Source organism: Nannospalax galili, unplaced genomic scaffold (genome assembly GCF_000622305.1).
Source record: "Nannospalax galili isolate Female #2095 unplaced genomic scaffold, S.galili_v1.0 scaffold105, whole genome shotgun sequence".
Lineage (NCBI taxonomy): Eukaryota > Metazoa > Chordata > Mammalia > Rodentia > Spalacidae > Nannospalax > Nannospalax galili.
This window is the reverse complement of record NW_008354502.1, coordinates 1,449,060-1,474,520: the sequence shown is the minus strand read 5'-3', so window position 1 is coordinate 1,474,520 and position 25,461 is coordinate 1,449,060. Positions and strand designations below refer to the sequence as shown.

Genomic DNA, 25,461 nt, shown 5'->3' with positions numbered 1-25,461 from the left:
ATATATGTATATACACACATATCATGCATAATTCTGGCAGGGACTGCCTGGATGCTAAGTTTCTAGATAAAACAAGGTGACAGTGTGGGTTTGATGGTTAATGTTGACAACTTGACCTAATCTAAAATCACCCAAGAAGTAGTCCTCTGGGGTGCTTGTGGGGAATTACCTTGATTGTATTAATTGAAGTGAGATGTGTCCACTGTGGGTGGCACTATTCCCTGGCTGGGATCCTGGACTATGTAAGTATTCTAGAAAAAGATCTGAGCAGCAGTATGCAATCTCTGTGTTTCTGGATTTTGGATGTGATATGACCAATTGTTTCAAGCTCATGCTGCCTCCACTTCCCTGTTATAGTTGACTGTACACTTGAACTGTGAGTTAAAAATAAACTGCCTTGAGCTGCTTTTATCATGGTATTTTAGCATAGTAATAAGAAAAGAAACTAAGGGTTAAACAGGTGGTTAAGAGCACTGGTTGCTCCTGCAGAGGACCCCAATTCAGTTCCCAGCACCCACACTGAGGCTAACAACTTTTCATAATTCTATTTTCATGGGATCCAACATCCTCTTCTGACTTCCACAGGCATTGTGTGACACGGGTGCACTTATATACTTACATACCTACAAGGCAATATGCTCATACACATAAAATAAAAAAATAAATAAAAGATTAAAAAAAGAAATTAAGAACACAGGGGAAAAAACATGAAGATAAGTCTGTGTACATAAGGAGCACAAAGGGAGGCTTTGGTTATACAATGACAGCAGCTAATGAGGTGATATTTGGATTTCGTTCTTTCTCATTTTTATTTGTTTTTGAGACAAATTCTCATGTTTCTCACTCTCCTTAAACTCACTATAGCTAAGAATGACCTTGAACACCGAACCTCTTGTCTCTACCTCCTGTCTCTACCTCCTAAATGCTGGGATTAAAAGTACATACCACCATGCTGGTTTAGAATTTTATGAAATTGCGGTTATTGCTATAACATACCAGAAGCTTGTTTTCACTTTATAGGCCAAAAGAACATGACCCGTGGAAAAGGACATGGTGCTGAGGATTCTCCGAAGCCCAAAGCTGGAGTGTTCTGAATGCTGCAGCACTCATTGATGGTTTTACTCAAATGAACCATTTTGCCAGCAGGTACTATTTTAGGTCTTCAGTATAAGATCAAAGATAAATGGTTGTTATCATTAACTTGCTAAACCTTAAAAGACTGAATACTTTGTGGAATATACTGTATATTCCAGTATCTAGTTTTTATGTCTTCTTTACACTTTGAAACTAGTCTTTCCCTTCATCTTAATGAGAAAGCAACAAAGGAACATCATGAACTTGTTCATACTCAATCAAACTTCTTAAGATTTATTAGGTGTTTGGCACTGAGGTGTATCAGAAAGGTATATCTCAAAAGGAATAGAGGATGAAGAATTAAAGAAATACACAAACAGCTATAAAATAATTGTTTTAAAAATGGATCATATTAGGGGGTTGAAATAGAAATATACTTGTTCAATGCCCATGGAGGTCAGAAGAGGCTGTTGGAAACCCTGGGACTGGAGTTACGGACAGTTGTTAGCTGCCATGGGGATGCTGGGATTCAAACCCAGGTCTTCTGCAAGAACAACTAGTGTTCTTAACCACTGAGCCATCTCTCCAGCCCCAGTATGGCTAATGTCTTTATACATGTTTTCTACACACTCACTTATAGACCATATGTGTGTGTATGTGTGTGTGATATGTTCTGAAACCTTTGGAAATGGGGCCTAGCTGTCATTTGTAGGGCTGTAGGCCATAGTGGCAATCAGGCTTTACCTTACAGACTGGCCCAGTACTGGCCTGAGAATATCTGCTTCCTGACTGTTGTGATGCAGCTAGTTGACTCAAGCTCCCAATGCTCAGCAGTGAGCTGCCCCCATGCCATCCCTTCCCCACCATGACAGACTATACCTTCTTAAACCATGATCCTAAAAAAATCCTTCCTTTTTTGTTATCAAGTATTCTGCAGCAAGAAGAAATACAGAAAATTGTGAGGGGGTGATAAACCTATCATGTAGTTCTGAAGTCTTGGGAACTGGTTTGTGGAGAGTATGTGGAAGGGTCTGGAGCTGTGGACTAGGGAAGCTTTACCATGCTGTAAACAGAGTTCACTGGCCATTCTGGTAGAAGTGCAAAAGGCCAGAATGCCTACAGAAATGCAAATATCAGAGGCTGTGTTCATGAGTTACAGAGGAAAATAAGGAACTTGGATAAATCATTCATGTAACAGTCTATCAAAGAATCTGACTGCATTTTGCCATGTGCTGAAATTAGAGTGGATTGGAATTAAAAGGAAATGGATTAATTTGTCTGGTGAAGAAAATTCAAGACAGTCTAGTGTCCAGGCTGCGGGCTGGTTATTACTCATTGCCTTTGTTCAGGTTTACAGTGAAAATGATGAGTGACAAGTGAAGCAGAAAGAAGTGGAAATGTGCAGTCTGGTGAGGAAAACAGCATCAGCGGGTTTAATGGTTCAGGAAATGAAGCTGAGGGAAAAGTGGCTAAGGACAGAGCTATGGAAATTGCTAAAGAGATTAGCCCTACTAGAGAGAAACCTTAGACTACCCACTAGGACAACAGTTTGAGATCAACACTGCATACACTGCAGGGTCTAGGGAGAAAATCTGTAAACAAACTTTTTTCAAGACACCTGAGATGATAGAGCTTTTAGGACATTCTGCTCCAACAGGGCCACAGGGAAATGTTTTCACAGGTTCAGCCGAGGAGGCAGAGACTACACCTCTTCGGGTTAGGCAACCGCTTGAGCTGGCAGTACACTTTAGCCCCCTCCACATGGTGCTGATTTTTTAGGGATATGGAATATGATAGTTACAGTGTCATAGAGGCTTACCTGAAGAATTTTCTTTTCATCATCTGTTGGTGCTTAGTTAGAACAGTGCACAAAAGTGATGGCAATCTAAAGGAAGTTCTAGAAAGCCAACGCCACTGAAATCAGACACTGTGCAGCAGAATCTGCATCCCAACATGATTGGTCTTTTTTTTTTTTTTTCCTTTTTTTTTTTCCGACCTTTTTGAGAAAGGTCTCCCTGTAGCCCCAGCTGTCCTGGAACTCACTATGTAGACCAGGCTGGCCTTGAACTCACAGGGATCCGCCTGCCTCTGCCTCCCGAGTGCTGAGTGCTGGGATTAAAGGCGTGCAGGAAGCTGTGAAGTTTATATTGCAGTGGAGATCCCAAGAAACGGGGCGGAGCGTCAGCTGAGGAAAGTTGTGGGCACCAAGTGAAGCCAGTCCAAGAGATGCATCCACAGTTGTTACAGGCAGCAGGTCTGTAGGGACAGGGCCACCCATGTCTTCTGGAATTCAGATGATGCCACAAGACTTGGGTGATAGATGTGAAGCTCCAAGGTTTGTTTGCCCTGATGCTTTTTGATCTTGCTTTAGTCTGCCCTTTCCTTGCCGTTTTTCTGCTCCCCGCTTTGTGAATGGAAATCTTTACTACCTGTGCCACTATATATTGGAAGTAAGTTGCTTGGGCTTTATAGCAGCTGTCAAGAGACTACCTTGCGTTCTGAACATGTTGGAGCTGCTAAGGAATATGAGTACTCTTGAAGTGGGGCTGAATTGATTTCATATTATGAAATGGCCATGAGCTATGTGATCAGTGGTAGAATGTTATGTTTGAATGTAAAATGTGCCCCACTCCAGCCTCATGTGTTTGGATAGCTGTTCCCCAGTTCATGTCACTGGGGCAACGGTGCCACTGCTTAGGGAGGTTGTGGTACCATTTTACATAGGGCTGAGCTGGCGACATAGGTCTTGGGCTTTCAGGTTATATCCTGGCCTCAGTCTGAGTTGAGTCTCTCCATGCTTTCTGAAAGCCAGAGTAACCTGCCACCTCACACTACCACTGCTTCAGCCATGAGCTGCTCCTACTGCCAAATCGTCTTTGCCATGACCCACAGCACTCTGATAAACTGTGAGCCAAAACAAACTCTTCTTCCCTTATATTAGTTCTGTCATGTATTGTCACAGCAATGAGAAATGCAGTTCGCACAGTCATCTTCAGTCTGGTGCCTCACATAATTCTTGGCATAATGGAGATGTTCTATAAATGTCTAGTTTCATCTATTCAGTAACCAAATTACTGAAGCACTTTCTGTTTTGTTACCTTGGTTACAGTAATAAACAAAAGAGATGATAATATAAAGAAAAAAAAGCAGCAGACAACTGGAAAAAAAGTTTGAGAACAGATAATACAAGGCCATGCATTTCATCTTAGGTTAAAGTTCACTAAAACTTTCATCAAGGGCACTACAGAAGAGAGCCATCATATCTAATCTAGAAACATGTTTGTAGAGCTATAGAACGGGCAGAGACTGGCAGCTACCAAGTCTTGCTGAAGTAAGAATTGAGGTTAGAATTTGAAGACAGGTTACTTGTGACTATGAAGGGCTGCAGAATGGTATAACTGGGGGAAGTGATACAACTGCAGAAGCAAAGCTTGTGGAAAAAAATGAGGAGTCTGTTTGGATTTGGTAAGAACTGAGTTAGGAAACAGCAAGAAGTCAACTGGGAGAGGGGAAGGTAGATGTGTATTTGAAATAATAATTAAAAAATAGTAAGGAACTACCATGATAGAGAGAACTACTAAATGAAAACAAGACCTGCGGAAGAGGCAACATCTCAATAGCAGGAAAGGGTGTGACACAGTGCTGCGGAGGGATGACCTGGGCAGATCCGGCTGTAAGCCAACAGTAAGTGGAAATATGGAATGATAAGTATAAAATAGGTAAGCTCAGACTTGATTTTGGATGTTTGAAAATATTTCCTTAGGACAGGGTACTAGACTTCTTTAGTAATTACTGGTTTTTAGGAATAGCTACTTTGAATATAGAACCTGAAACTTTGTTAGAGTCAGCAAAAGCAAAACAGATCACTGATGTTTTCATGAAGGCAAATCAGACAGCCCAACATGGTCCACTGAGCTTCCTCTTAAAAACTCATAGAAATACTTGATAAAATGTAATCATTGTTAAAACAACCACAAAAGAAGGACTTCTCAGCATCAGACACAAAATCATAAAGAACAGAAAGCAAGAACTGACACCCTGGAAGCCTTCCATTTCACTCTTGGCTACATGCCTCAGGAACTTTCTGTTGTTTAGTGCTGGGGCTTGAGCTCCAAGCCTCACTCATGTTAATTATATTCTCTATCACCAAACTGTACCTCCAGCCCTCAGTAGCTAGGTCTTAGTGTCTAAATACTAGATTTAGTGCTCTGATGAGACAGAGGAGCTGCAACCAGGCCATTAGGTAAAAACTGGGTCCTTAAAGAACTGCCAACCATTGGTACTGGAGAAACATTACCTACTATCCTGGGAAACAGATGAAGTTTGTTCATTTCCTGGGTCTTTGGATAGGGAAAAAATCCTAAAAAGTATCTGTAAGAAAAGAAAACTCCACCCGCAACACAACTGAATGGTAGTATCTGCATAATTAAAGAATTATAACTTTAAAATGTTCCAGTCCTTAAGAACTAAAGAATATTGGCAGAACCAAATACATGAGTTCCAATTTGGCTGAATCTGTTCTGCAGCTCTGTCTCCATCCTGCTCCTCTCCAAATAGTGGAGGGTCAGTGGCTCTGTGTCTTTTCATTTTCTACTTGTGACTTCAGAAGGCAGAGCCAGAAGCCATACATCTCTTAGTGATTTTTTTTTCCCTCAAGTCCACCTGCATTATACACAGCAGAAATTCTTATTTCTGGAATGTACCAAGAATAAGACTGATTTCTACCTTCGTTAGCAATTTTAATAAATAATTTGTAATGGGATTAAACATTTCAATGTCCTTATTTGGCAAAAGTGTACTGATAGTGCTACAATAAGCATGGTTGTGCAAGTTCCTCTATTGTATGCTGACTTAAGATTCCCTCAGGTATGCATACAGACAGAAGTGATATAGCTAGATCATATGGTAGATGACAGATCATGGAATCAGCATTAAGTGTCCATCAGCAGATGACTGGATATTTAGTACACACACACACACGGCTTTATTATCTTAAGAATGAATTTCAACATTTGCAGGAAAATAGATGGAACTAGAGATCATCAAGTTACATGAAATAAGACAGACTCAGAAGGATAAGCGTTGTGTTTTCTCTTGTATGTGGAATCTCCATTTAAGAAAATACTTTTTTGCTATTTTTATTTTATGTGCACGAGTTTATTGCACTCATGATGTGCAATGCTTGCAGAGGTCAGAAGAAGTTGTTGGATGCCCTGGATCTGGAGTTATGGACCACTGTTAGCTGCCATGTGGGTGCTGGGAACCAAACCTGGGTCCTCTGTAAGAGCAAACAGTGCTCTTAACTGCGGAGCCATCTCTCCAGCCCTGGAATCTGGATTTTTTTTTTTTTTTTAATATGAAAGTAGGATGGGAACTACTTGGAACAAGGAAGGTTACTAACATGATGGGTGAGGAAAGACAGAAGGATAATGGAATGGGCAACGTATATACATGTATGAAAACATTATTTTCCATCATTTTATATGATGAATACATCCTAATAAAAGTATACCTAACTATAAGTTTTATCCATTTGACTTAAGGATATCCCCTAGCTATTAATCTATTGAACTAGCCAAAAAGGCTGATAATATCTGTCTTAATACCTAACATTTTTGTCCCCAAAACAGGTTATAAAATTTGGAAAAATCCATATTAGAATTGTTGGAAAATTAAAATTCTTTATTCAAAATTAAGTTACCATAGAAAGACAGTAGAGCTGAAAGTAAATACCAATCTGGTGTTAGCTAAATTCACAGGACAAACTGGCTAATATCACAAGGAAAGTAGGCAGCATACCAGTATAGATAGGGCACTGCTTCTTAAAAAACTGTAAATATTTTTTTAAAAACTGTAATATTTACCTAAAATTGGAAAACACTTTCAAAACAAAAGCCCATTCTTAGTCACTTGAAACTGGTTCAAACTACTGCAAAGCCATCCTAGGTCCAAATAGGCAACATTAAAATGGTCTAGACTTGTCCCCTCAGTGTTCACATTTTCTCATATTTTTCCCCTTGGAGACATGATCTCACCATGTATCCCTGGCTGGCCCTGAACTAAGACAGACTGGCCTCCAACTCAAGATCCATCTGCCTCTGCTCCCAAGTGCTGGGATTAAAGGAACTCGCCACTCCTCTCTGCAATGATCACATCTGGAAATCCTATATCCCAAAGCAATGGTATTAGCAGGTGTAAACTTTTAGGGGAGTTGATTAGTTAGCCTTTATAAACTAGGCATGGAAGCACATCAACACCAGTGAGGGGACAGCTACCAACCAGAAAGAAGCCTTCGCTAACACACTGATTCTGCTAGTACTTTATTCTTGAACCTTTCAAGAGTCCCCAAACTATGAGAAATAAATTCCTACTGTTCAAACACTATTTACAGTATCGCAGTAACTCCAAAGGACCATGACACACTAAAATAGTGCACAGGTCTCAAGTCTATACAAAACCAAACAGCGGAAGACTCACTGCCCTTCCCAACTCAGTAGCAATGCAGTGTGCTCAGATGTAAAGCTAACACCTTTTGTTGTCGTTTTGAAGATACACACCTATAACAGGATCAAGTATTACTAGTAAAACAAGCAGATGCAGATATTTTAAAACACACTGCAGCTAGGCTGCCTGGGAAATCTTCACTCACTAAACATCGTTTAACCTTTCATTGAATCAATTATCTAAAAAAAAAAAAAAAAAAAACACGAAACGCCAGATTCCATAGGACAGCTACTGAGGGTTTTTGGAAAGCTCTTGGAACACAGCCTCAGGAAAGCCAGAATTCCGCAAATACCAGGGGCGTGAAACATTTCCTAAAGTGTTAGGTCGACCACAGTGCAGCATACAACTTTTCCGCACCTACTACTTCCCTGCACAGGTTTTCCTCTGGGCTGGGACTAACTTCAAGTGCGCCTGTCTCCGGTGTCCACAGAACTGTCCTTCCCATCGCGCTACCACAATTTCCAGACCGCACCCCGCCAGGCCCTGAAGGAGGGGCACCAGCATAGGCCCGCGGGTGATACACGGTAGGCGAGGCCGGCGGCGCTTCAGGCCCCGCCCGAGGTGCGGGCTGTCGAGTGTACGCCTGACGCCAAGGTCAGCAGAAACCACCTTCGTTGTCGCTCATCATGCCCACGACATTGTCGTGCTGGATCCCTCAAAGTCAAGACTCTTATCTCCTATCGCCTAGTAGTTTTGATCGTTCTAGTTGAGGCAAAAGATGAAACCCCCTAGTCAGGCATATCATTGGCACCCATAGAGGACCTCAGCGGCTGCAGCGGGGTCCTCAGCTCGCGCCGAAATTCAAAGGAATAAATAGTTCCGGCGCGGGTGTTTGATGGTCCTAGTACCGGTGTGAGGATGGTAGACGTCGGGACGCTGGTGGTGGGATTGGTGGGGTTCGCCTGATAGCGCCCACGCCCAGGTCAGGGGCCTCACCGGCCGCCTTGCGACCCGGAGGAGCTCTGCGGGAGGCCAGGTAGCGCGGAGCAGGTGCGTAGCGGGCCCGTAGGCCCCGGCCTGCTATCGGGCGGGAGATGAGCTGGGGAGGAGGGCGGCGATCCAGGAGGCGCCTCCGGATGTGATTAGGGATCGTGACTGATTGCTCTGCGGCGCTACAGTTGGGGCCAAGGGGTGGGGAAGGAAAGATGAGGGAAGCGAAGGAGCACGGTAAAGCAAGGCTGTGTGGAAAGAGGCTCAGCTCAGGGCCTCGGCTTCTGCCGACGCCGCTGGTCTGGGAGTCTGGCTTCCAGGCTGCTGCTGTTTACTAGTCGTGAGTTGTTGATGAGAATGTAAAGTGGTGCGATCTTTTCGAAAAGTGTTTAGTGATTTCCTAGCAAACTAAATGTGCAGCTCATTCTGGGGTACAACGATGGACGTGGGCCAAGATCGTGGAATTTAGGGTGACTTGGGTAGACCGAAAAATGCCGTTTAGTGTCAGCCTTTGTAAATGTCACGGAGGACAAAGACGGAGGAGGGGAATGAGTGGTCGTGCTGTTTTACATAGGGAGGTCAAGAAGGACCTCAGTAAGGTGACGTCCCTGCAGAGACAGGAGATTTCCATTCCAGTGTATCAGAGAAAATCGTATTTGTGGACTGAAGGAGTGAGATGTCAAATAAGCTAGACTATGATTAAGGTGGAACACAATACAACTTTCAGGTTTGAATGGTTTAGCTTTCAAGTAATGGCTAACCTTGGATATTTTTAGGTTAGAAGGTAGTTTGGTAAGTTTATGTTTTATTTTTGTTGTGCTGTCACTCCTGCTTATTTTGTCAGCTTCACTATGATTCCAGGTTTTACATTCCACTTACATGGTGTTATTTCTGTTCTGTACAGACCTGGCTTGTGGCGTTATCTAAACGAGGCTTACCAGCCCAAGACAGTATTTTAAAATGCATATTAAATCAATCATTCTCGAGGGATTCAAGTCCTACGCACAGAGGACTGAAGTCAATGGTTTTGACCCCCTCTTCAATGCTATCACTGGTTTAAATGGTAGTGGCAAATCTAACATCCTGGACTCCATCTGCTTTCTGCTGGGCATCTCCAACCTGTCTCAGGTAAAATGTGAACTTTCTGGTTTATGTGAAATGAAGTTTGGCTAGGGAATCTTTAGAAATTCTGCAGACTGTGGCAAATCGTTTCTCCATTTTCAGGTTTATACTTCATGTGAATGTTCTATCTCAGTGCAACCACTTAAGCAAAGTACTATTGTTCTCTCTGTTAGATGAGAAGATAGAAGCTTACAGGTATTGCCTACGGTTCATCTTAGATGGGAGTAACAGCCACCCAGCACTGTTACTTCAGTTCAGTCTCATTCCAGTCTGTCCTTCCTCTTCCCCCCTTTATATTGCCCTTTTAGAGTATTCTAATGGATTGGATAACTAGTAAAGATCATAGACCCTGTTTTCTTAAGTTTTGCAAATTAATTTTTGCAAAATCAGTTTAAAGAAAAGCACCCATTATAGGCTGTTTCCCATTGTCCTTGCTGTCCTTGCCAATGGATGCGACTGCCTGTGCTTGTTGCCTTAATGTGTACTATGTGGATAGGTTTTCCAAACAAGACATCTTTAATGATTCTCTTGTACAATATGAACTTTTGTAAATGTACTTCTTTAATTCTAGGTGCGGGCTTCTAATTTACAAGATTTAGTTTACAAAAATGGGCAGGCTGGAATTACCAAAGCCTCAGTTTCAATCACTTTTGATAATTCTGACAAGAAACAAAGTCCTTTAGGATTTGAAGCACATGATGAAATCACAGTAACAAGACAGGTGAGTAGCTACTAAATATTTGGACACATTATGAGACCTTTTCGTGTGTAATGCCTTGTTTGGCAGTATGCCTTTGTTAAAAATGCCCAGGGCAGTGTTCATGAACAAAACTGAAAGAGTACTGACTAGAATCCTTTAGAATATCTTTCTTATAATCTTGAAGTTCATAATGGTATTTCAGTGGTGAACTGTGTATATGACAGTGGCCCCATAATTATATCATCTAGTACTTAGCAATCTTTAAGAGGCTTGGAAGAGATCTGGGAAAGTCTTCTGTCTCATGTAAACACTCAACTATATTTGATTCTTCTTTGGCACTGAACACCTCCAGTTACCTGAAATTTGCTATCTACCATATCTAGGTGTTACTAAAAAGTCAGCCAAAGTTTGGTGACTTAAATTTTTATGTATGAGAGTACCAAGATAAAAATCGGATTTTTTTTTGTCTTAGTTTGTTTCTATTCCTATGATAAAACACTGACCAAAACCAACTTGGGAAGAAAAAAGTTTTGTTTTAGTTTACAGGGAAAAGGCCACCATGGAGGGAAGCCAAGACAGGAACCAAAGTAGGAACCTGAAGGCAGGAACTAAAGCCAAGGCCATGGAGGACCGCTGCTTACTGGCTTGCCTCACTACCTTTCACATATAGCTCAAGCCCACATGCCCAGGAATGGCACCACCCACAGTGGGCTCGGCCCTTCTATAATGAGAAAATCCCTTACAGACATGGCCACGGGCCGGTATGATAAAGACAGCCTCTCAGTTGAGATTCTCTCTTTTCAGGTGACTCTAATTGTGTCAGGTTGACAAAAACTAACCAGCATATTTCTGTGTTTTAATATTTAAGTCATTTGCAGGTGTAAATTATTTTCTAAATGAAATCTCATCAGTTCTATCACTAGATATATTTCAGAGTCCTTCATTTGCTTGATCACACCAAGTATGCAGCAGTGTCTCACATCCCTTCTCTCTCATTCTCCCCTCCCATGTATATATGTGTTTATCTATGCACACACATATCTATGTTTATACATACACGAATACATATATTTAGCTGCATGCTTCTTAGATTGTGTGTGGCAGAATGGGTAAGAGAAGATCTGCACAGCACTACTACCACTTCTTTCATTTTAAATAATTTGTTGTTCCAGTGTTCACAGCATAGTCTGTATGAAATTACTGTGTATTTTGCTGTTCATGTTATTACTTAGCTATGTTGCTGCCATTTTTGTATGTAAGCAGATTTTTAAATGTTTACTAGATCAAGGTGAAATCTTTTTGTCATAAGTAGCCATAAAACAGTCATCTTTCAGTAATTGTTCCAAAGTCTATGCCTAATCTTGATATTGTCTCCTATCTTTATTCAGGTCGTGAGACTGTACTATGAAAGTTTTTTCATGAAGTCTTTGTCAAATTACTTATGGGCATACTAGTTGTGTTCACATTTGTTATATACTACCACCCTAATAATCCTGTCAGGAAAGAAACTAAACTCACTTTATTTACTATTAATTAGTTATTTGATGGGCATTAGATATTCTTGAATATAGTACAATATCTATCTATATACATATGTAATTATGAGGAACAAATCTTGTCTGTGAGTATCTCAAGATCTGGTAGATGAGATGATAATACCCAACAAAGGACAATTTTAGTGTTTAAATAGGGTGAATAAATGGTCTAGAATGTCTTGTTCTTAATGAGCCTAAAATGAAACTCATTATTCTTAGAAGTTGTCAAAAGTTGTGTCTGTTAACTCTTTATAGAGTCTTGTCAAGCATTCATACCAAAGTACTTGTCTTTAGCTTTTAGTTTCTGGCTTCTGTTCCCATTGAAAATTGGAAGACAACAGATACTAACATCTCTGAATGTGGAAATTTTTCAGAAGATGATCAGGAAAGGAAAATACATTGTATGCATACTTGGAAACATAAGCTAGAAGTGACCTGAGATAATTAGTCCAAGGAAGGTCAGTTTAGAAGGCTTATGCCTGATTACATAACTAGTTAGCAAAAGTTGCTGAGTTGTCCTAACCCAAATTACTACTCCTTTTGTTGTTGACGCCTTTCTTCCACTACTTATTGGGGACTAGATTTGTTAACTGTTGATTGAATAGAAATGATGCAAGGTAATAATCTATAATTTATCATTTTAGTGCAAGGTAGTCATATACTTTTAAAATTTGTTAAATGCTTCCATTTTAGGTGGTTATTGGTGGCAGAAATAAGTATTTGATCAATGGCGTCAACGCTAACAACACCAGAGTCCAGGATCTCTTTTGTTCTATTGGCCTGAATGTTAACAACCCTCACTTTCTCATCATGCAGGTATCTTGTCTGATCTTTATGACATTCATAATAATTTTGACAGTATTATTTAGGACAATTGTGGAGCTATTTTGTGTCCATTTTTTCTTTCCATTTTCTGAATTTGTATTTAACGTTATATTGTATTTTGTTGTAGTTAATTTTATAGCTATGAAGGTACTATGTGCTAAAATATAAAATAAATTTTCATGTGTCAGGTTTTTGTAGCTAACAAAACATCCAAAGAAAGTAACATGGAGGAGGGAAGATTTATGTTGCCTCCTGGTTTCCAAGGTTTCAGTCTATAGTTGGCCAGCCACACTGCTGTAGGCCTGAGGTGAGGCTAAGAAATAGTGGAACCACATAGCAGAGGAAAGCTACTTACCTCATGGAGTCCAGGAAGCAGAGAGCCACAGAGGATGTGGCCAGGGACAAGATAGCCATTCAAGGCATGCCCCAGCAACCCAGTTTCTCCAGTGAAACTCCACCTCCCATAGTTTCATCCACCTTCCAACAGTCCACTCGTGAATGCATCAATGGATTGGTCCATTGATTTGGTTAGTGTCCTCATGATACAGTATGTCCCTGAAGCCCCACCTCTGAACATTTCATTGGGGACTTAGCCTTCAACTCCTGAGCCTTTTGGAGAAGTGCTTGGTATCTGTACCATAGCATCAGAGCATATTATTTTTAAATAATTATTTTTAAAGTATTTTAATATTTCAAGCATAAACTGAATGATACTTAAGTGAATAAAAAGTAAAGGCTGATGTTCCCTTCTTCTAGCATTGTTTTACCAGACTGACATCTAACCATCCTTTGAGAGACAGCAAAGTCAGTGTCAAGATCTTGATGGGCCATGTCTTGGTCCATTTTATATTGCTATCAGAAAATACCATAGGCTGAGTCCTTTCTAAGCAATGCGGTGTACCTGTTCAGGAACAACCCACTCTCAGTACCATCAGTCTCTTCACTAGTCACATTATTAGGTCCCGTGTTCCAATACTGATGCACTGGGGATTAAGTCTCTGGCACATGAACTATGAGGGACCCATTCAAATTATAACCAGAATAAAAATATATTGACTGTATTCTAGTTTCAGAACTGATAGTTTCAGGTGACTCTGGATCATGACTTACATAGATGTGAAGGTTTTGGTTTTAGTTTTGGAAATGAATAAAATTGATGGTTTTCTGGCATTGAAATCAAATGTTCTATGTAAGGCCTGGAAACGTCATTGGTTTTGTGAAGGTATATTGGATTGTTTTCAAAAATACCAAGAAATGCTTAATAAGCCTAAAATTTATATACATACATATCTAACTAAAATCCCATACTTCTACATTTTTATCACTGTTTCAGAAATATCCCAAGTTAACTTTGTTTCATTTGTACTGCTGTCATTTGTATCATTTAATAATTTAATTTGTATCACCAGTGAGATACAGCAGCTTCTATATGAATGGAGAGTGAATGGCCTATTTAGATCACATTGTCACTGTTTTATTTTCAGGGCCGAATTACAAAAGTGTTAAATATGAAACCTCCAGAGGTAAGACTACTATTTATGAGCAGTAAAAATGGCAGTTATGCACATTCTTCTAAATTATTGGGCAGTCTGGTTCTAAAAGTAGGTTCTTGCATTACCGTTCTTGGTAACATTTTCTAAGAATGATTAACAAAGTGGCTTTACATTTAACACTGTCCAGTGTTAGAACATTTTGTGTAAAGCAGTCTAGCTCAAATGATAACATGTCAGGACTTACCCTGTGGAAAAGCCTAAGAGAAGATCTGTGTGAAGTTTGGTCATTTCATAGAATATGCTGCTCCTATAACAGCTCTGAAAGTAATTGATGTGACAAAATGAATTTTTACTCTTTAGATATTTTTCTAGTGAGAAGAGCTAAAAAGACTGATAATTGGTCATACTACTCTATTTGAATAAGTTAAAGTTTATCTTATTTAGATAATATAGTAGAGGAAATTTTCTAATTTAAAACCTACCAGACATGTGGAAATCATAGCATGTTCCACAAAAGAAATAATCTTGAGATGGAGACTGAAGGTGAATAGAAGCAATGGAAAAAGATGCTGGCAAAGTAGTTCTTACATAAAACGGTCTTTGTTCATACTTCCCTTCTCAGAATGCTTTTCACTTGCATTGTCTGTTTAATTCTTAGTGATGCCATAAGACACAACCCTTACTCTGAATGGAGAAATAGAAACAGAACATTAAGTTATTAGTGTGTGTGCCACAGTTAGGAAGAGATTATGACCTGCTTCAGCCTTGTCAGACAGTGATGAAGTCTGGGCTTCAGTTTTAAGTAGAAATGTAACAAACTGCAAGCTGAATGGAGCTACCTTTACTTTATTCTTTTTAAACTTTTATTTGAAAGAAAAGAGGAATCACTACCTTCAATTTTAGAAGAGATAAATGTTGCAAAATTAGTGTAGCAGAAGATTTGATTTTGATACAGGAGTGAAACCAGAATATTCCTGGAATGTTAGGGTTATGGTAATAACATACACTTTGTGTACTTAATGTTTCTAGTCCAGTGTGTACTACTTTAGTAAGATTCTAGAGGGGTGGTCAGGCTATCGATGCAGTTAATGTCAATTCCAGTAGACACGTTGTTTTGGATTAAGACAATATAATTGTTGTTCCAGATTTTATCCATGATAGAAGAAGCAGCTGGAACCAGAATGTATGAGTACAAAAAAATAGCCGCCCAGAAAACGATAGAGAAAAAGGAAGCCAAGCTGAAAGAAATTAAGACGGTAATTCATTTTACACAGAAGAGTGTGGAGAAGAGCTTGGCATTGGGAGTCTCTGCTTTACAAGGGGAAGATTTTCTTTTTCTCAGGTTCTGTTTTCCATAGTCTTTCGTGCTACTGTCTCTAAAAACCCAAAACACTTAAAAGAGTTTTTTACTGGTACTTGATGAATTAAAAATACTGGTTTTCCTTCATTTTCCAGATACTTGAAGAAGAGATTACTCCAACCATTCAAAAATTAAAAGAGGTATATATTATATGTGTGGTAACAGCCAGTTAGGATAGTTCTCAAAATTGGTGACAGATCTGAAGGCATATCAGTGTTTATGAAGTGTGTACCATTTGCTGGGAATTTTTCTCTGAGATGAAATAAGTTCAAATTAGTACTCCACAATTTCTACTTGCAGATGATGTATACTTCCTGTGTGCTAAGTTGTAATGATTTTTTGAGGGGTGGGGTGGGGGTTGTTTTGTTTGTTTTTTTTGAGACTTGGACTCACTATGTAGTTCTTCCAGGGTGGCCTAGAATTTGCTGTGTTGGCCTTGAACTCAGCAGATGTCCACCTGCTTCTGCCTTCTGATCTAAATTTATTAGATCCTATAAAAAAAATTGGTAAATGTTGCTATAGTAAGGTTATTTCCAAGTTTGTTTAAAAAGTATGAAGTTTGAATTACTCTTCTTTATGACTTCTCTTTCAGGAAAGATCCTCTTATTTGGAGTACCAAAAAGTAATGCGAGAAATAGAACACCTGAGCCGTTTATATATTGCTTATCAGTTCCTGCTGGCTGAAGATACAAAAGAACGCTCAGCTGAAGAGTTAAAAGAAATGCAGGATAAAATATTAAAACTTCAAGAAGAATTGTCAGAGAATGATAAAAAAATAAAGGCACTTAATCGTGAAATAGAAGAGTTGGAAAAAAGAAGAGATAAGGTTGGAACATATAAGTTCAGTAGTGTACTGTGTGAAAAAAAAACTACAATTTTAGGATTCACTGCACAATGTTTTTCATTTTGATTTGTTAATCTGAAAGTAATGATATAACTTGTAAAACGTAATGTTTCATAAAAATCAAAAAAGAAATTGGTAACACATACAAACGAGGTGATGTGAGTTGTGAACATTGATTGTAGGAAATAGGAGGAGTCCTTCGGTCTTTAGAAGATGCTCTTGCAGAGGCTCAGCGAGTTAACACTAAATCTCAAAGTGCATTTGATCTCAAGAAGAAAAATCTAGCAAGTGAGGAAAGCAAACGCAAAGAGCTAGAAAAAAACATGGTTGAGGTAAGCAAATAAGGTCAATTTCCGGTAATGCGCGTTTATTTGTCCATTCTGTTCCTATTTGGTGTCCACTAAGGGTTAAATATAATTGGACTGGGAATACAATAGTGGGGAAAAAGAAAAATGAGAAAATTCCTGCCTTCTGGGTCCAGTGGGAGAAAAGATAAAATAAGTAGTAAGTAAAATGTATAGCATGGTGGACACTGGTAACTGATGGGGTAAAAGTAAAGTGGGGAGAAGATTGGGAGTTAAGGGGAAGAAGTGAATAATTTGAGAACTCAAGCTTGGGTAGCTATTAAAAGTATTGAGCTGTCATTGGCGACAGCCCAGGATGTGAATTTGAGATCCAAGATGAAGGGGGATTATTTTTGTACAGGTGGTAAGATTCATGAGGTTGGAATGGAATCTTCAATGGTATGAGTGTGTGTGAGAAGGCCTGAAATTTAATTTACCCAGTAGAAGGTGAAGGCCATAAGAAAGAATGAACAAGGGCATTGAAGCTATGAGGGAAGGAAATCATGCCAGTAAGTTGTCCTGAAGGCCAGATGAGGTCCTGATTAGACTGTGATCGCATAATAATTAAAGAATGACAGGAAAACATGACTGTTCCTTTTCTTTTTGAGATGAGGTCCTACTGCTGACTAGTCTCAAACTTAAATAGCTGAGGATGACCTTGAACTTCTGATCTTTCTCATTACACCTCCCAAGTGCTAAGCTTATAAGAGTATACCATGATGCCTAGTTTATGTGGTGCTAGGGATTGAATTCAGGCCCTCATACATAAGAGACATTTCATTGCAAAGAAAAGAAGTGCTAACTGGGAAATGATAGAAGAATGGGGGTGGGGGCTTGATTTTGGTATACTAAAGGTATACTCTAGTGGTAAAACTTCAGTAGGGTCAGGTAGGAGGCTGGCCCCTTGAATCCCACATTCAGGAGGCCAAGGTATAGATTTTAGACCAGCCTGTGCTTCAGTATAAGACTGTCTTTTTTAAAAAAAAGAACAGTGGGAAAGGAATATCTATAATTTGAAGACACATGGAATTGTGAAAATAAGGCCCCTCAGAAGGTAAAAATAAGATAGAAACTAGTGTAAAACTAGAGGAAACAGCCTTTGCAAGGCATGGTAAACAGTGGCTCACTCATAGTAACAAGAAGTTGAATAAATGATCTCAGTAGGTAATGGAGCACATGGAAGTTTTAAAGGTGATTCCTTTGAGTGAAAATAGGCATGTTCATTATTTTTAAAAATTGACAAAATACAATATTTTTTCATACTATCCTATCAGATGCTGCTGTACAGAAATACAATTAAATCAATATAAACATAGAGATAAAAATGTGGACAGGATGTCAAAGCAGTATAAATGTGACATGGTTCTTTGGTTTGTGGCACCCAACTGCTAAAATCAGTTCTTCCTTTCTTTGAATTTTTTTTATTCCTATATTTATTTTTTGAGAGTTTCATATATGAGTATTGTATTTTTATTCCCCACCCAGTCCCCCTGCAGTTCTCCAATACCCCCTTTCACAATTTCTTGTCCCTTATCCTCCTCTTTGATTACTATTGTTACATACGTACACACACATGCACATATATGCACATATAAAATACACTGAGTTCCCTTAGTGGTGCTCATGTATATACATGTTTAGGGTTGCCCACTTAAGATTACCTCTCAGGAAGCTAGTCCCTGGAGAAACTGACTCCCCCTCCCCCTCCCCCCATCCCCCTCAGCATGCATTGATTGCCTAAGGCTCTTCATCTTGAGGTGGAGCTTTAAATGTGTGGACCTGCCTTGGTTTGGACCCATATTTTCCTTAATCTTTCTGTGCCCTTTAGCTTCAGCACAGAGTTACTGATTATTTCTTTTTCTGTCTTCTTTATTCTAGATCTGGAAATGTTAGTATGCCCCAGGTGATTGCACAAATATTTTCTGTTTACACTTGCTTCACTCTGCAGCTCTGAATACTGTCTAAATGTTTTCTAAATACTGTCTACATGTTTATGCTTTCTCTTAACTCTTTTGTTGTTGTTTTTTGTTTTGTTCTTCAACTCCGTTTAATTTGGAGGACTTTTCAAATAATATATTTTGATCATATTTACATCCCCAGTCTGCACCCCCTTTCTACTGCAAGACCTATAAGAGTCAAATATGTGGCCCCAAAAGCCCTTCAGTGTGGGTCTGTCCTCTGTATCAAGAGTCATACCCTTAAGAGACCAACTCTCCCCAGCAGCCATTGGTTTCCAGTAGTTCCTCAGGTGGGGCTGGGGTTTCTTACCCAGTTCCCCATATCTGTGCTGGGATTTTATCTGGCTTGAGCTTACATTGTACTCGTGCATGCTGTCACCATTGCTATGAGATCACATTGAGTTATTTCCCAGCTCTTTGGAAGACTGTTTCCTTATGGTTATCAGTGACTTTGACGCTTAGGTCTTTCTGCCCCTTTTTCACAGTGGCCCCCTAGGCCTTGGGTGGTAGAGGTTTCTAAAATTTCAGTTTGGTGTTTTAAAAAATATTTCTATCAAATTCCCCTCCTATTCTGTACAGTAGACTCCAGTGAATGTGAATTGAATGAAATAGTGAACTGAAAAACACGTAAGAATGTTTAATAAAATCAAAGAGGGCACTGATAAAATACTTTAAGAATTCAGATAATACAAGTAAATAACTCACTGAGCCATGTGCTCTTACAACCTGGGAACCTGAGCTTGATCCCCCAGGAGCCTCAATTTGCTTTCTACCCAAGATAGTAAATGAATGTGAGTGTTGTTGAGAATGATCAAATCAAAGTAGGCTAAATGCAGTATGTTGTGTGCTTGAAATATTTTAGGCTGAGGGGTGAAAGGACAAGATTGTCTAGTAAGATGAATGTGGGCCCAAGCTCGTAGTTCCTCAATTGAAGCTGGAGAAAAGTTTTTTGAATAAAAATATGGGTGAGGCCTGGTTTAAGCAACACAGTTTCAGGAGACATTTGGAAGAATGGATGCCCTCCAAGTTCAGGTCTACTCTTACAAACTAAAGTTAAGACTCAGGCTATTTATTTCAGGTATAACTATTATATTGGCCTAGTAATGCTGTAGTAGACCAACCTGGCCTCAATCTCAGAGATCTGCCTCCCAAGTATTTGGAATAAAGGCCTGTGCTACCACACCCAGCTTAACTCTTAACTATTAAGCTTAACTCTTTCCACGAACTCTGCGAAGCACTTTTACTGTGCACGTTGTCTGGTTATTAACTTTTTAGGAAACAAATCTAATAAGGCAAAATATGTATGTATAAAATATTTTGTGAATCAGATTTTTTATTTATAGTTACTAAAAGGCAGCAGGTGTCTAGAATTTATTGTGAGCTGATTTCAAGTTTAGAAGTTTCCCCAAGGCTGGTAGAATCTCATCTGCATTTCAACCATAGCCAGCAGCAGCCTGTCCTGGGTTTTATACCCTAAGGTTATATAAGGCACTAGACTAAATACTTTAAGACTGTCAGTTTCTAGGGCAAGACTGGAATAAAGCCCTGGCTGCTACAGCCAGTCTCTTCATAACTTAGAACATTGCATTACCAGCATTGCATTCTACAGCCATTCCTTGGGACTAAGAGCCAGAAAGGGGAAAATTCACTCCTGCAATCTGTCCTCTGACCCAGATGCCCTTTTAGCAAAGCTAATATAGTTCATTTGCCTAGGGCCAACCTTAAGTCTGGAGGAGGTTTCTCTCTAGATTGGTGTAACACTTTGTTTGACACAGTGCAGCATTGTTGGGCTACAGCCAGAATATATCTCACTAGGCCCAGGATACCCACTACTGGATGCAGGATGTGGGATGATCATGCCTGCCTAGAGCACTGGCTTGCCCAGATCCTAGCGATCCAAATGCATTTACCAAGGAGGTCAAAAAGCAAGTTGGTGTACTTGTTTCTAGGTCACCTCTGCCTGGGCTTCAGCAAGAGCTGAATTCCAGTTGGACAAACAGAAAGTTTACATCACTTCTGTATTCTGACATGTCATTTTTGAGAGATCCACTAGGTTGCCAAAGCAGTGATAATGGTGAAAGCAGTTATCTGCCATGGTCAGGTGCCAGTTTCCATTACCATTCTGTTATAAGCAGTGAGTCCTTTGTATGATCTTCCAGTAGTTTTAAGTCCACAGTCCTTTACACCTCCTAGTAGCTCCCTTGTGAGCCTAGCATGCAGCTTTAAGCTGCTGACCCAGTGGTGCATCGCGTTCCTACAGGTGATACTTAGGGACACCCCTAGCCTACCCAACCATACAGGATTCTACTGTCCGTCAGCTTCCCAGACTTGGCATTACCTATCCCACTGTTTGTGCAGATTCCAACCAGCATTTGCAGAGGTGAAGATACATATAACTCCATTAGGCTTACCAGGCTCTTGGGGTTTAAAAGGAGTGCTTGGGCCTTGGCTTTTTGAATGACTTCCGATATCTGATGCTTCAAAGAGCTCTGATGAAAATTGACAGCTTTAGCAGGAGAACATCCATTTGGGATAAATACATGCCATTGAAGCAGCTTACTAGCTGTTGGACTTTGGTTTTATTCATTGGTTCCACCATTGCAAACAATTTTATTTACACTGTATCTAGGGTGTTTCCTTAATATTTTTGCTAAGTGCTGTTGGCATTCAATTCAGCCTGTTGTGGTAACCTAGTCTCCATGCCCCAAAGGCCATTTTTTACTATCCAGACTAGGCTGATAAATTGTAACAGAGTGGTTTGTGAGTATGTAGCCAAGCGTGACCTTGAACATCTCATCCTCTTGCCTCCATCTCTCAAATGCTCAGATTGTAGGCAGTTATATAACTTATCCCAAAATGTGATCCTGTCCTAAACTCTCCCATTTGTACATTTTTTTTTTCCTTCTGCCTCAGTAAATGGAATTGGATCCACAGTTTTGGAAGCACATTTACTGTGAGCTGGTTACAGCGTATCTATTGAAATCATTCAACAGGTGGTGGTAATTAATCATAGAAGCTCTATTAGGGTTCTTTAAAGAAACAGAACCAATACACATGCACACATTCAAATTCTATATTCATTTTTCCAGCTAATTAATATTTTTGCCTGTGTGATTAATAAAGTGTAAAACTATAGTCACAGTGGAATTCGTAACTTCTCTACCTATCCTGAATTTTTCAGTGTCATTTAGTGCCACTACCTTCACCCAGCTACTTAGGCCAGAAGTCCCAGAGTTGTTTGGGATTCCCCATTTTCTTTCAAATTATCAAATCCAAGAATAAGTTCTTTTGACTTATAAAATAAAATTTAAAAAGCCATTTTTCTGTCACATCCTATCACTGCCAGTCATTGTTGCTATTACCTCCAGTTAGGGCTACTGCAATACTGACGTGATCAGTTGCTCTGCTCTTGCTGCTCTAGAGTTTGATCTTTACAAAATTAGAATGTTAAGTTGAATCACATCAGTCCTGTGCATATCCTTCAGACATTTCAGTCATGCCTGATTAAATCAGAACTCTTTCGGTGGCTTTCTGTGTGCTTCAGACTAGCTTCTGGCCCCTTTTACATTCTCCTGCTTGGCTTTACCCACAGTTTCTCAAAGCCCTGTGGCTTATCAAGTACAATGGCATCTATTTATATGCTCACTGTGTGTTCAGACCTCTGCTCAAATGTCATTTCATACTGGTTTTTTTTTTTTTTTATTCTGAAAATAGCAGCTCCAATTACTTTGTCCCCTGACCTTGCTTTATTTTTGTATTTACCAGGTCTTCCATCCCAGAATACAGGCTCCCTAAGCTTGGGGGTTTTTAGTCTGTGTCTTTAATGTCTTAGAACAGTGTCCAGTATACAGTAAGCACTTAGTAAATATTAGATGACTCTCACAAGTTAGCCAAGTGACCATATTTATGTAAATCAGAGAGCCCCTCCCCATATTTTCAGGGTTAACACCAAGTCATATATCTGATTAATATTACTTAAAAGATGTTAATATTAGCAATATTTTTTCTACAGTTCTTGTTATACCCCTTATTGCCTTATAAAATATTTTCATAAACATGCCCTTAATCCTAAAATTTCTTCTTTTAAATTTGGTTGTAGGATGGCTGGCATTTCAGTTTTAAAGACTTAAGAACTGATTTTTAGCCTCCTCAAATGATTTGTGTAAATATGTAATAGCTTTTTACCTCATTTTCTCTTGGGTTTTACTATCACATAGGAAAAAAAGTTTTTCAGGTATTGTATTAGACATCACATACCTGAAACAGTGAGTCACAGAGTGAGAATTCAGTATTTAAAGTTACGATGTTTAAATTACTTTTATTTTCCTTACTGTATTTTCGTATTGTACGCCCCTCAAATTGTTATGAAAGTTAATAACACGGTTAATTGAATTTTTTTCTAAAATGTATTTTCATGTTGAAATTTTTCTGAAGGATGCTAAGACATTAGCAGCAAAGGAAAAGGAAGTTAAAAAGATAACAGATGGGCTGCATGGCCTTCAAGAAGCAAGTAGGAAAGATGCTGAAGCCCTGGCCGCGGCACAGCAGCACTTCAATGCCGTCTCCGCTGGCCTGTCCAGCAGTGAGGACGGAGCAGAAGCAACTCTCGCTGGTCAAATGATAGCCTGTAAAAACGATATAAGTAAGGCCCAGACAGAGGCCAAGCAGGTAAACTGGGACATTAAGCACCGTGTGCAAACTCTTGTTTTTAAAAAGCTGCTTTTCTCATGCTTTGGAGTGTTACAAAATGTTGAAAATAGTTGAATATCAGGGAATTTGTTAGATTGTCAGGATGCTATAAAACATAGATTACCTTAATTTAGTGTCTAAGTATAGTAAATGCTTTTCTCATTTGTAGCAACGTTTGGAGTATGCATGTATGTATTCCTTTAAAAATATTTATATGGAAACTTGCTTATTGATACTACTCTGTTTTTTCAATTCTGTATTTTCATCTTTTTATTCAGAGCTGATAGGTAAGTTTGTAAGAAATCTGTAGTATAAAAGTTTTAAATTACTTTTTCTGTTAATTTATTATAGAGGGTGTTAGGGAAAAAAAACATTGTCATTGTTTAGTTGTAGGGAGGAGATACCCTTAGGATACAAATTTGGTTTTAAGGACCAGTGTTCAGTATGAATTCAGAATCATAAGTTTCAGAAGTTGTAGCATTTAAATCTAGATTTGTATGTTTACATTTCTGTCAGCTTACTTTTCTGTTTTAGTTCTCATCAGTCAGTATAGCATTTGTGCTAGTAACAGATACTACTTACACAGATACACCTGTTTTAGTTCTCATCAGTCAGTATAGCATTTGTGCTAGTAACAGATAATACTTACACAGATACACACATATAATTATGAGCACCTAGGTGGAAAGGAGGAGAGCAAATGTGGTATACAACTGTCTGTTGTGTTTTTAACAAAATAAAACCTATGTCCAACTATTCTTTCATAGAATTTTCATAATCTCAAAGTGCATTTGATCTCAAGAAGAAAAATCTAGCAAGTGAGGAAAGTAAACGCAAAGAGCTAGAAAAAAACATGGCTGATATTTTATAAATACTTTTAATTTTTGTTACTTATAAAACCAGATTTTCATGCTTATTTAATGATTAATATTAATCATAAATTTGTTTATAAGTATTTTAAAGACAAAAATACAGGAAAGTGTTTGATCTTTTGAATATTGTGATTGATCTTTTGAATATTAATCCAGGAGACTACTCAGTTATATTTTCAATTTTGAACTAATTTAATTAAACCATTTTGAATCTCTATCCATTTAATTATTAGCAGTATCTGCCTCATAGAGTTTGTTACATCTTTTCATCACAGGCTCAAATGAAGTTGAAACATGCCCAACAAGAATTAAAGACTAAGCAAGCAGAAGTTAAGAAGATGGACAGTGGTTACAAGAAAGATCAAGAAGCTTTAGAAGCTGTAAAAAGAGCTCAAGAAAAACTTGAAACTGAAATGAAGAAGCTAAATTATGAAGGTTTGGCTTTAAAGACAATTCAACTCATGAGGAGATAGTGAAGCGGAGTTTTTTTTGTTTTTGTTTTTAAACCTGTCAGTGGACATTAGTTTAAGAAATGTTCATAAGTACTTCATAAAAATACATAAAATAGCCCTCTAAATATTTGAGAATTTCTTGCTTTGGTAACTTAAATGCTTTAAAATGACTGTATATCATGTATTTCCACATTGGCAGGCATACAGTTCACATGTTTCTGGGAATAAAAACTATGATTTGATCTTGGAAATATATCCATTTGACACTTGATAGAAATTTGGTGGTAACCATGCCTTTTTCTTTAATATCAGAAATTTATGTTTTGCTCCCTGGAATGCTTTGGAAATAGGGGTTATAGTTGTGGTTTCCTTAAACAGTAAAGTTTTTAAATCTTGGCTTCAATTATGACTTACCCCTCAGAAAATAAAGAGGAAAGAGTTCTGGAAAAGCACAGGGAGCTGTCTTGCAATATCAGTAGACTGAAGGAAACATACGAAGCACTCCTAGCCAGATTTCCCAATCTTCGATTTGCATACAAGTAAGAGATTTAAACTTTATATTTTAAAATGATAAAATCAACATATACTTTTATTAAAGCTGAAGAGCAATCTGAAAATTCTTTTGATGTCAAGATTTTTATGTGAAAATGCTAAGCTGTATGTCTTTAATTGGTATTTTTTTCCCCTTAAATATTAATGAAGTATTTCAAAGGGAAGTCATTGAAATTTAGTGGCTACTGATGTTACTAATGTTAAAAC

The 25,461-nt window shown here is 38.8% G+C and overlaps 1 protein-coding gene and 1 long non-coding RNA gene across 2 annotated transcripts in view; one reads left to right on the top strand and one right to left on the bottom strand.

Moving 5' to 3' along the window:
• The window catches only part of LOC115067454, a 26,156-nt gene extending 18,024 nt beyond the window's left edge, over positions 1-8,132 (bottom strand). The window contains exon 1 of the long non-coding RNA XR_003846870.1: positions 7,936-8,132. This is a non-coding gene — a long non-coding RNA (uncharacterized LOC115067454). The remainder of the gene's footprint in view (positions 1-7,935) is intronic.
• A 245-nt stretch (positions 8,133-8,377) lies between these two features.
• The window catches only part of LOC103748928 (structural maintenance of chromosomes protein 2), a 52,757-nt gene continuing 35,673 nt past the window's right edge, over positions 8,378-25,461 (top strand). The window contains 11 exon segments of the mRNA XM_008851709.3: positions 8,378-8,568; positions 9,413-9,636; positions 10,202-10,351; positions 12,559-12,681; positions 14,175-14,213; positions 15,329-15,439; positions 15,639-15,683; positions 16,136-16,369; positions 16,570-16,719; positions 23,124-23,357; positions 24,526-24,685. Coding sequence (XP_008849931.2) covers positions 9,469-9,636; positions 10,202-10,351; positions 12,559-12,681; positions 14,175-14,213; positions 15,329-15,439; positions 15,639-15,683; positions 16,136-16,369; positions 16,570-16,719; positions 23,124-23,357; positions 24,526-24,685 — 1,414 coding nt within the window. The 5' untranslated portion in view covers positions 8,378-8,568; positions 9,413-9,468.